Source organism: Bufo bufo, chromosome 1, assembly GCF_905171765.1.
Source record: "Bufo bufo chromosome 1, aBufBuf1.1, whole genome shotgun sequence".
Classification (NCBI taxonomy): Eukaryota; Metazoa; Chordata; class Amphibia; order Anura; family Bufonidae; genus Bufo; species Bufo bufo.
This window is the reverse complement of record NC_053389.1, coordinates 453335414-453350272: the sequence shown is the minus strand read 5'-3', so window position 1 is coordinate 453350272 and position 14859 is coordinate 453335414. Positions and strand designations below refer to the sequence as shown.

The 14859-nt window shown below is 39.7% G+C and overlaps 1 protein-coding gene across 1 annotated transcript in view; it reads right to left on the bottom strand.

Moving 5' to 3' along the window:
* OTOGL (otogelin like) overlaps positions 1–14859 on the bottom strand; it is a 307829-nt gene that overhangs the window by 94043 nt on the left and 198927 nt on the right. Inside the window, exon 35 of the mRNA XM_040412979.1 lies at positions 10917–13141. Within this exon, the coding sequence (XP_040268913.1) occupies positions 10917–13141 (2225 nt within the window). The remainder of the gene's footprint in view (positions 1–10916; positions 13142–14859) is intronic.

Below are 14859 nucleotides of genomic sequence, written 5' to 3'. Positions count from 1 at the left end.
GGCCGCAGAACGATCCAATCAGGCCTTGGAGCAATTCCTTCGTTGCTATGTCTCCGATCACCAAGACAATTGGGTTGACCTCCTGCCTTGGGCTGAGTTTGCCAGGAACACGGCGGTGAACTCTTCCTCTGGGACGTCTCCCTTCATGGCCAATTATGGGTTCCAACCTGCCGTGTTACCGGAGGTATTCTCTCCCCAGGATATTCCGGCTGTGGAGGATCACCTTTCCGTCCTACGTGCTTCTTGGGTACAGATCCAGAAGTCCCTTGAGGTCTCTGCGCAGCGCCAGAGATTCCAGGCTGATCGCAGACGAGCGCCTGCTCCTTCCTACCAGGTCGGAGACCGTGTATGGTTGTCCACCCGCAACCTCAACCTTCGAGTGCCCACTCCCAAGCTGGCGCCTCGCTTTGTTGGTCCCTTCCGAGTGCTTCGCAGGGTAAACCCGGTAGCCTATGCCCTTGCGCTTCCTCCTGGCATGCGGATCTCCAACGTGTTTCATGTCTCCCTGTTGAAGCCACTGGTGTGTAATCGTTTCACTTCCTCGGTTCCTCGGCCTCGTCCGGTCCAAGTGGGCAATCGTGAGGAATATGAGGTGAGCAATATCCTGGACTCACGCCTGGTTCGTGGTCGGTTGCAGTTTTTGGTCCATTGGCGTGGTTATGGTCCAGAGGAGCGTTCCCGGGTTCCCTCCGCAGATGTCCATGCTCCTGCCTTGCTCCGAGCCTTCCACGCACGCTTCCCTCAGAAACCGTTTTGTGCTCCGCGGAGGAGGGGCCCTTGAGGGGGAGGTACTGTCATGGTCTTACCCGCTTGCTGCTCTCCTTCGTTTGACATGTGCTGGCGGCCATCTTGGGTCCTGGGTTTCTTGTAGCCTTCCACCCTGCGGCTCCTCCTTCCCCTGGGAGGCGCTGGATGCCTAGCTCATATATATAGGAGGTCTGTGGCTTCAGTTCCTTGCTTGGTCCTCTTGTGTTCACATGCTTCTAAGACTGCTGCTGCTTCTGGTTCCTGATCCTGGCTTCGTCTGACTACCCTGCTGGTTCCTGATCCTGGCTTCGTCTGACTACCCTGCTGGTTCCTGATCCTGGCTTCGTCTGACTACCCTTCTGGTTCCTGACCTCTGGCTTCGCAAAGACTCTGCTCGGTTTCACCATCCGTTTGGACTTTTGCTTTACAGCTTTATTTTCAATAAAGCCTTCTTATTTTCATTTATCTCTTGTTGTACGTCTGGTTCATGGTTCCGTGACAGAAGGTTGTGAGTTCAAATCCCAGCAGAAACATTTCAGAAATAGAGGCTAAATGAAATTTATATATTTTATATTTTTTTTAGTAATTGTAAAAAATGTATAGCACAAATTAATTTGTAATTACAAAAAAAAAAAATTTATAATAATAATAATAATAATAATATTATATATATATATATATATATATATATAGATATATATATACACAGGGAGTGCAGAATTATTAGGCAAGTTGTATTTTTGAGGATTAATTTTATTATTGAACAACAACCATGTTCTCAATGAACCCCAAAAACTCATTAATATCAAAGCTGAATATTTTTGGAAGTAGTTTTTAGTTTGTTTTTAGTTTTAGCTATTTTAGGGGGATATCTGTGTGTGCAGGTGACTATTACTGTGCATAATTATTAGGCAATTTAACAAAAAACAAATATATACCCATTTCAATTATTTATTTTTACCAGTAAAACCAATATAACATCTCAACATTCACAAATATACATTTCTGACATTCAAAAACAAAACAAAAACAAATCAGTGACCAATATAGCCACCTTTCTTTGCAAGGACACTCAAAAGCCTGCCATCCATGGATTCTGTCAGTGTTTTGATCTGTTCACCATCAACATTGCGTGCAGCAGCAACCACAGCCTCCCAGACACTGTTCAGAGAGGTGTACTGTTTTCCCTCCTTGTAAATCTCACATTTGATGATAGACCACAGGTTCTCAATGGGGTTCAGATCAGGTGAACAAGGAGGCCATGTCATTAGATTTTCTTCTTTTATATCCTTCTTGCCAGCCACGCTGTGGAGTACTTGGACGCGTGTGATGGAGCATTGTCCTGCATGAAAATCATGTTTTTCTTGAAGGATGCAGACTTCTTCCTGTACCACTGCTTGAAGAAGGTGTCTTCCAGAAACTGGCAGTAGGACTGGGAGTTGAGCTTGACTCCATCCTCAACCCGAAAAGGCCCCACAAGCTCATCTTTGATGATACCAGCCCAAACCAGTACTCCACCTCCACCTTGCTGGCGTCTGAGTCGGACTGGAGCTCTCTGCCCTTTACCAATCCAGCTACGGGCCCATCCATCTGGCCCATCAAGACTCACTCTCATTTCATCAGTCCATAAAACCTTAGAAAAATCCGTCTTGAGATATTTCTTGGCCCAGTCTTGACGTTTCAGCTTGTGTGTCTTGTTCAGTGGTGGTCGTCTTTCAGCCTTTCTTACCTTGGCCATGTCTCTGAGTATTGCACACCTTGTGCTTTTGGGCACTCCAGTGATGTTGCAGCTCTGAAATATGGCCAAACTGGTGGCAAGTGGCATCTTGGCAGCTGCACGCTTGACTTTTCTCAGTTCATGGGCAGTTATTTTGCGCCTTGGTTTTTCCACACGCTTCTTGCGACCCTGTTGACTATTTTGAATGAAACGCTTGATTGTTCGATGATCACGCTTCAGAAGCTTTGCAATTTTAAGAGTGCTGCATCCCTCTGCAAGATATCTCACTATTTTTGACTTTTCTGAGCCTGTCAAGTCCTTCTTTTGACCCATTTTGCCAAAGGAAAGGAAGTTGCCTAATAATAATGCACACCTAATATAGGGTGTTGATGTCATTAGACCATACCCCTTCTCATTACAGAGATGCACATCACCTAATATGCTTAATTGGTAGTAGGCTTTCGAGCCTATACAGCTTGGAGTGAGACAACATGCATAAAGAGGATGATGTGGTCAAAATACTAATTTGCATAATAATTCTGCACGCAGTGTATATATATATAGATAAAATCTATACTTCTGACATTTATGAATGCATAATATGTGGCAAACTACTACTGATGTTTATAGCCATAATATATTTACATATATTCTAAATATATAATAATATATGTAAATATATTATGGCTAAAAACTTATATATATATAACTGAAAAGTAGAGCAGCACTCCAAGTTTGCGAATAAGCGCACTGAGAGGAGGGTGAATAAGCGCACTTATGGGTGAATAAACACATCCTTTTTTTATCGCAATCTTGGAGTGCTGCTCTACTTTTCAGTTATACAATTTGGGTAAGCCTCTCATCTGGAGCTAGCACCCATTCTCAATATTGGTTGGTGCTGCCATATTTTCACTTTTTATATATATATATATATATATATATATATATATATATATATAAAATTTAGCCTCTATTTCTGAAAAGTTTCTGCAGGGATTTGAACTCCCTTTGAACAACCTTCTACATTAGAGCCAAGAACTTTGACCACTATGCTATACAGCTACATGTTAACCTGCACTGAAATGATACTTCTGCTAAATAGGAATACTTACTACATGACAACCTACTATGAAGTTTTTCTGACATAGTTTATTATTTATTATTAGTTCAAATCCCAGCAGAAACTTTTCAGAAATGGAGGCTAAATTGGATTTAAATACACTGACTCGAGCATGCTCGCTTGCTCAACACTAGTCACTCTAATTGTCAAAAATATGAAGAAACAGATACAGACCTTATGCACCTGCTTTGGAGGTGTCCAAAATTATTTCGATAGAGATCGAAATAATGGTAGAGATCCAAAATTATATTAAGGGTATTCTTAATGAAGATTTTGAGTTAACAGCTTAACGACCCAGGACAAGAATGCTCGTCCTAAATCGACGGCACTTAGCGCTAGAGGACGAGCATTCTCGCCCTGCGGTCCTTCCTCCCCCTGCGTGCGGTGCCGCGATCAGCGGCAGAGATCCGGCTGTTACTGACAGCCGGATCTCTGCTGCATCCACCAGCATCGGTAATGATGCCGATGTCGGTGGAATAACCCCTCATATGCCGCGGTCATCGCTGACCACGGCATATGGGATGTTTGCACTCCCTCACCTCATCCATCGGACCCCGCACTGCTGTGGCAGGACTCGATGGTTGCCATGGCAGCCCCAAGCCATTCCAAGGCTTGGGGCCTGGCATGTATGGAGGCCTAAGAGGCCCAGCCCCCAGGCTGGGTCTCCTAGGCAACTGTTAGCGTCTTACAGTGTAAAACACTAACAGTTCAATACAGCACAATACAGATGTATCGTGCTGCATTGAAACAGGGATCAGACCCTGTAATGTTGAAGTCCCAGAGTGGGACAAATAATAAAGTGAAATTTTTTTTTTTATAAAATGAAAGTTAAAAAAATAATTATTTAGTTTCAAGTAAAAAAAAGAAAAAAGCGTCCTTTTCCAAAAATAAAGTAAATTATTTTTTTTTAAATAGAGAAAAGACATATAGACATATTAGGTATCGTCGCATCCGTATCGACCAGCTCTGTAAACATATCACATGACCGAACCCCTCAGATGAACACCGTAAAAAATAAAAACTGTGCTAAATAAACAATTCAAAAAGTACAACAGCAAGCGATCAAAAAGGCGTACGCCCACCAAAATAGTACCAATCTAACCGTCACCTAATCCCGCAAAATATGAGCCCCTACCTGAGACAATAGCCCAAAAAATAAAAAAAAATATGGCTCAGAATATGGAGACACTAAGACCCCTTTAACACGGGCGAGTATTCCGCGCGGATGCGTGAGTTGAACGCATTGCACCCGCACTGAATCCCGACCCATTCATTTCTATGGGATTGTTCACATGAGCGGTGATTTTCACGCATCACTTGTGCGTTGCGTGAAAATCGCAGCATGCTCTATTTTGTGCGTTTTTCACGTAACGCAGGCCCCATAGAAATGAATGGGGTTGCGTGAAAATCGCAAGCATCCGCAAGCAAGTGCGGATGCGGTGCGATTTTCACGCACGGTTGCTAGGAGACGATCGGGATGGAGACCCGATCATTATTATTTTCCCTTATAACATGGTTATAAGGAAAAATAATAGCATTCTGAATACAGAATGCAAAGTAAAATAGCGCTGGAGGGGTTAAAAAAATATAAAAAATAATTTAACTCACCTTAATCCACTTGATCGCGCAGCTGGTATCTCTTCTGACTTCTTTCTTTGCTGTGTGCAGCAACAGGACCTGTGGTGACGTCACTCTGGACATCACATGATCCATCACATGATCTTTTACCATGGTGATGGATCATGTGATGGACCATGTGATGACCGGAGTGACGTCACCACAGGTCCTGTTGCTGCACACAGCAAAGAAAGAAGTCAGAAGAGATGCCGGCTTCGCGATCAAGTGGATTAAGGTGAGTTAAATTTTTATTTTTTTTGTTAACCTCTCCAGCGCTATTGTACTATGCATTCTGTATTCAGAATGCTATTATTTTCCCTTATAACCATGTTATAAGGGAAAATAATACAATCTACAGAACACCGATCCCAAGCCCGAACTTCTGTGAAGAAGTTCGGGTTTGGGTACCAAACATGCGTGATTTTTCTCACGCGAGTGCAAAACGCATTATAATGTTTTGCACTCGCGCGGAAAAATCGCGCAAGTTCCCGCAACGCACCCGCACATTTTCCCGCAACGCCCGTCTGAAAGAAGCCTAAAACATCATTTTTTTGGTTTTTAAAAAGCTGTTATTGTGTATAACTTACATAAATAAATAAAAAGTATACATATTAGGTATCACCGTGTCCGTATCGACCGGCTCTATAAAGATATCACATTACCTAACCCCTTAGTTGAACACCGTAAAAAAAAACAAAAAAAAACGGTGCTAAATAAACCATTTTTTGTCACCTTACATCACTAAAAGTGTAATAGCAAGCGATCAAAAAGTCATATGCACCCCAAAATAGTGCCAATCAAACTGTCATCTCATCCCGCAAAAAATGAGACCCTACCTAAGATACAGTAATAGCCCAAAAACTGAAAAAACTATGGTTCTCAGAATATGGAGACACTAAAACATGATTTTTTTTTTTTTCAAAAATGATATTATTGTGTAAAACTTACATAAATAAAAAAAAAGTATACATATTAGGTATCGCCGCGTCCGTATCAACCGGCTCTATAAAAATATCACATGACCTAACCCCTCAGATGAACACCGTAAAAAAAAACAAAAAAAAAAAAACTGTGCTAAATAAACCATTTTTTGTCACCTTACATCACGAAAAGTGTAATAGCAAGCGATCAAAAAGTCATATGCACCCCAAAATAGTGCCAATCAAACTGTCATCTCATCCCGCAAAAAATGAGACCCTACCCAAGATAATCGCCCAAAAACTGAAAAAACTATGGCTCTCAGAATATGGAGACACTAAAACATGATTTTTTTTGTTTCAAAATGATATTATCGTGTAAAACTTACATAAATAAAAAAAAAGTATACATATTAGGTATCGCCGCGTCCGTATCGACCGACTCTATAAAAATATCACATGACCTAACCCCTCAGATGAATACCGTAAAAAAATAAAAACTGTGCTAAATAAACCATTTTTTGTCACCTTACATCACAAAAAGTGTAATAGCAAGCGATCAAAAAGTCATATGCACCCCAAAATAGTGCCAATCAAACCATCATCTCATCCTGCAAAAATCATAGCCTACCCAAGATAATTGCCCAAAAACTGAAAAAACTATGGCTCTTAGACTATGGAGACACTAAAACATGATTTTTTTTGTTTCAAAAATGAAATCATTGTGTAAAACTTACATAAATAAATTAAAAGTATACATATTAGGTATCGCCGCGTCCGTGACAACCTGGTCTATAAAAATACCACATGATCTAACCTGTCAGATGAATGTTGTAAATAACAAAAAAAAAACGTGCCCAATCAGCTATTTCTTGTTTCCTTGCCGCACAAAAAGTGTAATATAGAGCAACCAAAAATCCTATGTACCCTGAACTAGTACCAACAAAACTTCCACCCTATCCCGTAGTTTCTACTCTAGGGGTGCATCAGGGGGGCTTCAAATGGGACATGGTGTCAAAAAAAACAGTCCAGCAAAATCTGCCTTCCAAAAACCGTATGGCATTCCTTTCCTTCTGCGCCCTGCCCTGTGCCCGTACAGCAGTTTACGACCACATATGGGGTGTTTCTGTAAACTACAGAATCAGGGACATAAATATTGAGTTTTGTTTAGCTGTTAACCTTTGCTTTGTAACTGGAAAAAAAATATTACAATGGAAAATCTGCCAAAAAAGTTTTGAAATTGTATCTCTATTTTCCATTAATTCTTGTGGAACACCTAAAGGGTTACCAACGTTTGTAAAATCAGTTTTGAATACCTCGAGGGGTGTAGTTTCTAGAATGGGGTCATTTTTGGGTGGTTTCTATTATGTAAGCTTCACAAAGTGACTTCAGACCTGAACTGGTCCTCAAAAAGTTGGTTTTTGAAAATTTCTGAGAAATTTCAAGATTTACTTCTAAACTTCTAAGCCTTGTAACGTCCCCCAAAAATAAAATGTCATTCCCAAAATTATCCTAACATGAAGTAGACATATGGGAAATGTAAAGTAATAACTATTTTTGTAGGTATTAATATGTATTATAGAAGTAGAGAAATTGAAACTTGGAAATTTGCAAATTTGGTATTTTTTTATAAATAAAAATGAATTTACCAGTGTCATGAAGTACAATATGTGACGAAAAAACAATCTCAGAATGGCCTGGATAAGTCAAAGCGTTTTAAAGTTATCACCACATAAAGTGACACTGGTCAGCTTTGCAAAAAATGGCCTGGTCCTGAAGGTGAAAATGAGCCCGGTCCTTAAGGGGTTAAAACCAAGGATAACCAAGGATATTTATTTTGGGAGAAGTAGCGTGGGGTAAAATTACAATGTAGATTGAATTATAATTTTATTATCCAACTTACAATTATAGCTAGATTATCTAGTATTCATAAATGGATGGCTGAAATGGTTCCCTCTTTGTGCGACTGAAAAAGGCAGGTGCATAAGATGCTGCATTATAAGAAATGCTATTTTGGTTATAACACCAGGACCTCTATGGTAGAAGAAAAATGGACTAGATAATCACAAGTTTTATAATTAGTGTGAGACCTTTTTTTCCAGGTATTCTACCCATGCAGTAGGGGAGTTTGGGAGTTTCTTGTATGTTTTAAATGTCAGAGTAGATAATTAATAAAATTAAAAAAAATACAAAAATCTACTTTGAACTATTTAGATCATTTTGCACATATTCAGGCAATACCACCTATATGAAATACCTAAAGCACCATGTAAACACAGATATAGATGATGTTCAAAAAAATTGAAGTTTAAAATTAGTATAATAAAACACACACAGTATATGAATTGGCATTGACAAACACCCACCACAGGAGTATGTCACATTAGGGTAGATGTACACAAGCAAACCAGAAATCCATTGAATTGGGGGAATGGTTATAACATAGAAATCCATTGCCAAATGGCACCCCCAAAAGGTTACAATGAAATAAATACTTCAAAACAGTAAAATACACCAAAATGGCACCTCCAAAAGCACCCAGATTTGTGTTTCGCGTCAGCTTCCTAAGTACTCCCCAGCTTCCTCCAATTCAATGGATTTCTGGTTTGCTTGTGTGTGCTTTAGGTATTTCATATAGGTGGTATTCACATGTTCAGCACCTGTAATTTAACTTTTGGTGTCCAATTCTGCCCATATTTTGATAGGTGTTGTGTACACATCTAGGCAAGACAAGTATAGTCATTGTGATATACCACAGACAGAGGCTATTTGGGCAGCTCTGTTACATTTTATTGCAATGAAAGTACAGCATGCAGAGTTATTCTTGCCATCAAAACAAAAGGAACCACAATGGTGTTCTATCTGATATCAGACCCACTGTAAGACAATGCGGTCCATTGGGCATTGTTTGGAACCTTCTTATGACAAATCCACTCCACAAAAGCCACAGCGCCTATGTGAATAGATCCTAAGAATGGCATAAACATGAAAAAATGTAATACTTAAACCCTGATAAAAGAAGGTTACCCCACGAAAAACATTTTACATTATTCAAACTAGCACCTAAATCTGAATATTTTTGTAATTGCATGAAATTAAGAAATTTGCATAGCCACTGAGTTATTCAATAAAATCTATCTGTATAGTCCCATTTGCTGTTTCTTCTTTTATTTATTTCTCTGTCCACCCCAGCAACATCATTGAGATGGTTGCACATGCTCAGTTCTATCCTGGAACTGCCACTAACTGGATCTAAGGTTAGATGAAGTGACAGTTACTGAAAGAGAGGTGAAGCAAAAAGGACATTGTTCCTGAGCTGCTAGCCTGAAATAAATCTATTACATTAATTGGAGCAATAAATGCGTGGAGCTATAGATCCATGTGAGGTACAGGGCTGTTTCTAGCTCTGTTAGAGGGTGTAACAGCAGTGGGAGTGAAACCAAAAGATTTGGCTTTGGGTTAAAGATAAGGATATTATTCTGACAGTCCCCTGGTATTTACCATTTAACCCCTAAAAAGGGATCTGGACTTCACTGCAAGGGAACCACCAAGCTGTTACTTCCTGGAGTAGTCTGTGTGTTTTTTTGACATCTGACCCACGGGTGTCAAAGACAATGGTGTGGAAAACCAAAGGGTCAAGCAAAATCATATGGACAGGCTGAGGTAAATGGTCTAGGGTCAGGGCAAGCAGAATAGGGTCAATGAGTCAATAGACAGATAAGGCATAGGTCCGACAGTAGAGGGTCAAAATCCAGAAATCAGGTAGTGGTCAGTACATGGGCAGACAAGCAGAAGTAATGCACATTCACAGGATCTAGCGAGCTAGTAAATCTATTGCTCAGGTACCTTCCCACAGGGGAAGATGCCTTAAAGGGGTTGTCTCACTTCAACAAATGGCATTTATCATGAAGAGAAAGTTAATACAAGGTACTTACTAATGTATTGTGATTCTCCATATTGCTTCCTTTGCTGGCTGCATTCATTTTTCCATCACATTAAACACAGCTCGTTTCCATGGTTACAACCTGCAATCCATCATAGGTGGCCATGCTTGCACACTATAGGAAAAAGCACCAGTCTATGTGCACTCCCACATTCCCGGCCACCAGAGAGGCCGGCACTTTTTCCTATAGTGTGCAAGCATGACTACCACTGCTTGATTGCAGGGTGATCGTAACCATGGAAACGAGCATTGTACAATGTTATGGAAAAATGAATCCAGCCAGCAAAGGAGGTAATATGGACAATTACATTACATTAGTAAGTGCCTTGTATTAACTTTCTCTACATGATAAATGTAATTTGCTGAAGTGAGACAACCCCTTGAAATACCGTAAAGTGGCCAACCATAGGCCGTGGAAGAATTATGTTGTGCATTCTGGCCCTTTAAGAGCTAGAAGGGGGGCATGCTCCCTATAGACAGGTAGGACAGCAAGAGGCAGGCTGAAGCCTGCCAGTGAGAGGCATAAAGGACTCTGGCGGCCAGGCCTGCTGCAGGAGGGCAGAGAGCTAGCAAGTCTAGACCGTTGGAACAGTAGTAGTGGCAGCAGGGTAAGCAGAATGGCACCTGTGCCTGCCAGAGTGAGCAGGACACCCAGCAGGCATGGGCCGCCAACATAATAGAGAGAGTTTGTTAAAAACTATATGATGTCTGTTTTTCATTTTTTTCATGAGAATAACCTATTTATTGTTTTAAGATGTTAGTCTACAAAAAATACATCTTATTAAAACAGTGAAAAAAGCATCAGAAGAAATTATGAATATACAAAGTTTCATTGAGACAAAATATATTACTCACCAGGCATTCCGAAGGGCTACTAGTATGTAGCATGGTTCCAAATGAATAGTAATCTGATGATGCTGTAAGATTAACCATGAGCTCAGTTGCTGGTTCTGTACTCATGGATTCAGTGGTCGAGGGTAGCACAGACAAATCAGATTTTGTGTGTACCGATTGTGTGGTTCCTAACTTTATTAGTTCTGTATAGTTAGATATTGGTCGTAAAGTTTCCAGAGTTGGAAAAGCAGAATCAGTCAATGCCTTATCAGACGATGTCTTATTAGTTACTAAAGATGTATATGCTATTTGGGTGATGTCCATTGTGCTTGGTTCAACAGATTTTACAGATACTGTAGATGGCTTTTCTTTTATAGTACTCATCAAACTGTGAGTGATATAGACTTTTTGGGTTGTTCCATTAAAAGCAGTAACACTCAAAGCTGTCCCATTGATAGCCCCAAGTGTAGATAATATGGACGATGGTTCTGTAGTTGCAGTCTTAGTTGTAAGTTCTGTTGGGGTCTCTGGATGTTCAGTGCTTGACATAGCAATTGTATGCTTCTCCAAAAATCTAGTTGTTGAATCTGTAATTTTTCCATAAGTTTGTGATGAAGTGTCAAAACTTACAGAAGGCAACAAAGTAGTAAACAGGCTCTCAGTGGGCAATGAAGTGGAAGATTTACTTGGATGTGTAATAGTGACTTTAATAGTTCCTTCTGATTGCTTAAAAGTACTAATGGCTGAACTTGAACCAAATAATTGTGTAGCTGAAATAGTATGATCTGTTGATCTGCTTTCCATGCTACCAGTTGGTGCTTCTTGTGTTGGAAAGCTTGTACCCAAATGATCTTTAATAGTTGTTAAAGTCTTTAAAGAGGGCTCTGTACTTTTTGGAAATTTCTTAGTACTCAGGGTTACAGGTCGAGTCTGGATAAGTGTTGCATTAGTAGTAGACAAAGCCATGTGTTTTTTGGAGGTCTTTGTAAACTCTGTTGTTCTAGATACAATTGTTGGTTTAGTTGACTCAGTGGACTGTAAATGACCTAATGTAGCCCCTATTTCTGTAGTAGATGTAGTACTTTTTAAAGGTACAGAAAGATCTGAAAGTGTGGTTGACATCCTTGAAGTTTTTAGACTTATTGTAGATGGAGATATAGACACACTGAGGGCAATTCCAGGGGCTGAAGTTGCTACAATTTTTTCAGATGTAAATACATTTGTTGACAATGTTGACAGTTCTTTCATTTTAGTTTGTGTTACAGATTTTGTTGTTTGGTGTAGATCTGGAATAGATGTTGAAGTAGGAATAGATGTTGTAGGTGTTTGAGTAAGCTCTGAATATGGATGAAATGATGCTGATGTCAATGTACTTGTCTGACTTCCAGATATACTCACGTGTGTTGTATATGTGGGCAAAATAGAAGTTTCATTTAATACCAAAGTATGAAGCAACATGCTGGTTAATTGTTTTCCATAGGTTGTCTTAAAAGTTGTTTGAGTTGACTTACTACTTTGAAATTCTTCAAAAGTAGTTGATCTAGATGTGGAAGGGATTTCTTTCAGTGACGTAGTTAAAGGAGTAGTGACCACATTTGATGTAAGCAAAACAGATGGCATGCTTGCTGCCATTGGAGATGTTAAATTTAATTGCACTGGCAATTCTGAGGTACCTGTGGCGACTGTTGAAACAGTACTCTCTGTTATGGATGAATATGGTAAAACCGTAACTGCCCTTGTTGTCAACTGGAACAGACCTTGCGAAAACTGCCCCAACATTCTTGTTGGGGTCTTAGTTGTGTCAACAGCTTCTCTTGGAGGCATTGTTTTCATAGATGCAAAGGATGTTACTGTTTGAGGTGATGTTGTGTCTTTAAGTGAAGAAGTGAATGTTTCTAAAGCTGTTGAAGAACCTCTCATTTCAGGACTAGTCAATTTTGTTATCTGCTGTGTAGGGCCAGTTGAAGTCCTTAAAATTGTTTTGTCATAGTCACTGGTAAGCAGTTCAACAGTTGATTCATACTTATCTGATGTGCTTGGAAGTGAGGGTCTTATGTGTTCTTGGAGGGTTGTTTTTCTCTCAATATAAGACTGTATTGTAGAAATTGTTGATATGTCCGAAAAGTCTGGTGGAGTTGAAGATGTCATTGTTGGATATTTTACTGCAGTGCTAGAGATAGTTGGAGCTAATGTGGTTTTTGTTAACTTTGTTGCAAAAGGTAAAACTGTTGATTTTACTGGCACACCTTAAAATGAAAAAAAGTATATTGTTAATATAACTATATTGTATATGTAAATCAAAGCAATGCAATAAACTTATTTAATTTCATAGCAATTTTAATATAAAGTAGATAAAGTTTCTGCAGGAAAAGAACACAAACCCAATAATTGCACTGCTGAATCTAAGGGCACTTTTACATGTTCAAATGCATATTTGTTGGCTGATCGGATATTTTATGTGGGTACAGAAATGCTCACTGATTGGCAGCACATTTTTCTTTGTAAACATAGAATGTGCTGCCTATAGTATGCAAACTTAATGGGGAAGAAGAATCATGATATCAGTTACTCCCAGTGGTATCGCTAGTCTTTCTGTAGGCAATGTGGGAGGGGTTTATTGTTACTGGGGACACTATAAGAGGGCATTGTAACTACTGATAAACACTATTGAGGCTGTATTACTAATGGGGAGCACTATTGAGGCTTTACTACAGGGGGAGCTATGAGCTTTTAATACTAATGAGAGCACTAGAGAGGGCTTTATTACTACTAAGGGCACTATCAGGTATGTTACTAATACTGGGGATACTATGGGGGGCTTTATTACTACTGGAGGCACTCAGATTGGCACAGTTATTTTTGTGAGACATTATGTGGCAATATTACTGTAAGAGCACTATTTGCTAGGCACGATTATTTTGAGGGCGCTGTGTGGCAATAATTATTTAGGAGGTCGCTTTCTCTATGGTTTAAAAACAAGTCAATTCCGAATTGTCAATCCTACTTTGAGCGCTGCAGGTTACCAGTGTGGTGGGTCCTGTTCACACCTAGTTCAACTCTTCACAATATTGAAACCACGCTGCTCTCCAATAACTCCACTCAGAACACTTCAGCAATGACATTTAACAATACATCAATTACTGTCTTCTTGCCACACATCTATTCACCTCTCCTATATTAGTCAAGACCAGATAGGCAAAGATAGTGAAGCACCGCAATGAGTTTTAATCCCAAACCAGCCTTTATTATACTCACAAACTTTAGAGGAATACAGGCATATCAAACAATTTGACCGGTTTCCTGTCCAACACCCAAGGCGGTTTCAATATTGTGAAGAAATTTAGTATTGGGAGAAGCAGCAAGATGACTTTGTTGGGGCACCAGGAGTGGAAGTATGTATTGAGAAGGTAGGGGGACAATGAAAAAGTGAGGAACTTAAGATATCTATGTGACAAAATCTGCAGAGACAAGATGTGGCTGGAAGAAGAAGACATCATCATGGTTGTCTGAGCTGAATAAAGAAAAAGAGGAAACAGAACATCTACAGTACCATCAAAGGAAAGGCCACCTGTGAGTCACTAGATTTAATAGGTGTGTAGTGCTGTATTCTCCTGTATGTTTTTAGCAGTAGTTTAAAGAGTAATATACAGCCAGCAAGTAAAATGTGTTTTTGCCGTAGGTAGGAGAAAATGCGTCTGGATCACTAATTTGGTATTGGAGTTATGCATTGGAGTTTGGTCTCTGGATCTTTTGAGGCCCTAGCAACGGCCCTGAATTACTCATTAATGTTTGCACTGGCCAACATAAAGGCCCTTTAAATGAGAAAGAAGTGACTTGTTATATTGTCAATTGGTGCTCATTTAGGGCTGGGTATTGGCCCAGAACTTTTTATTAGTATTAATAAAAATGCTAATAGTATCATTATAGCAAAAGGGCACTATATAGTGCTATAATTTTAAACACA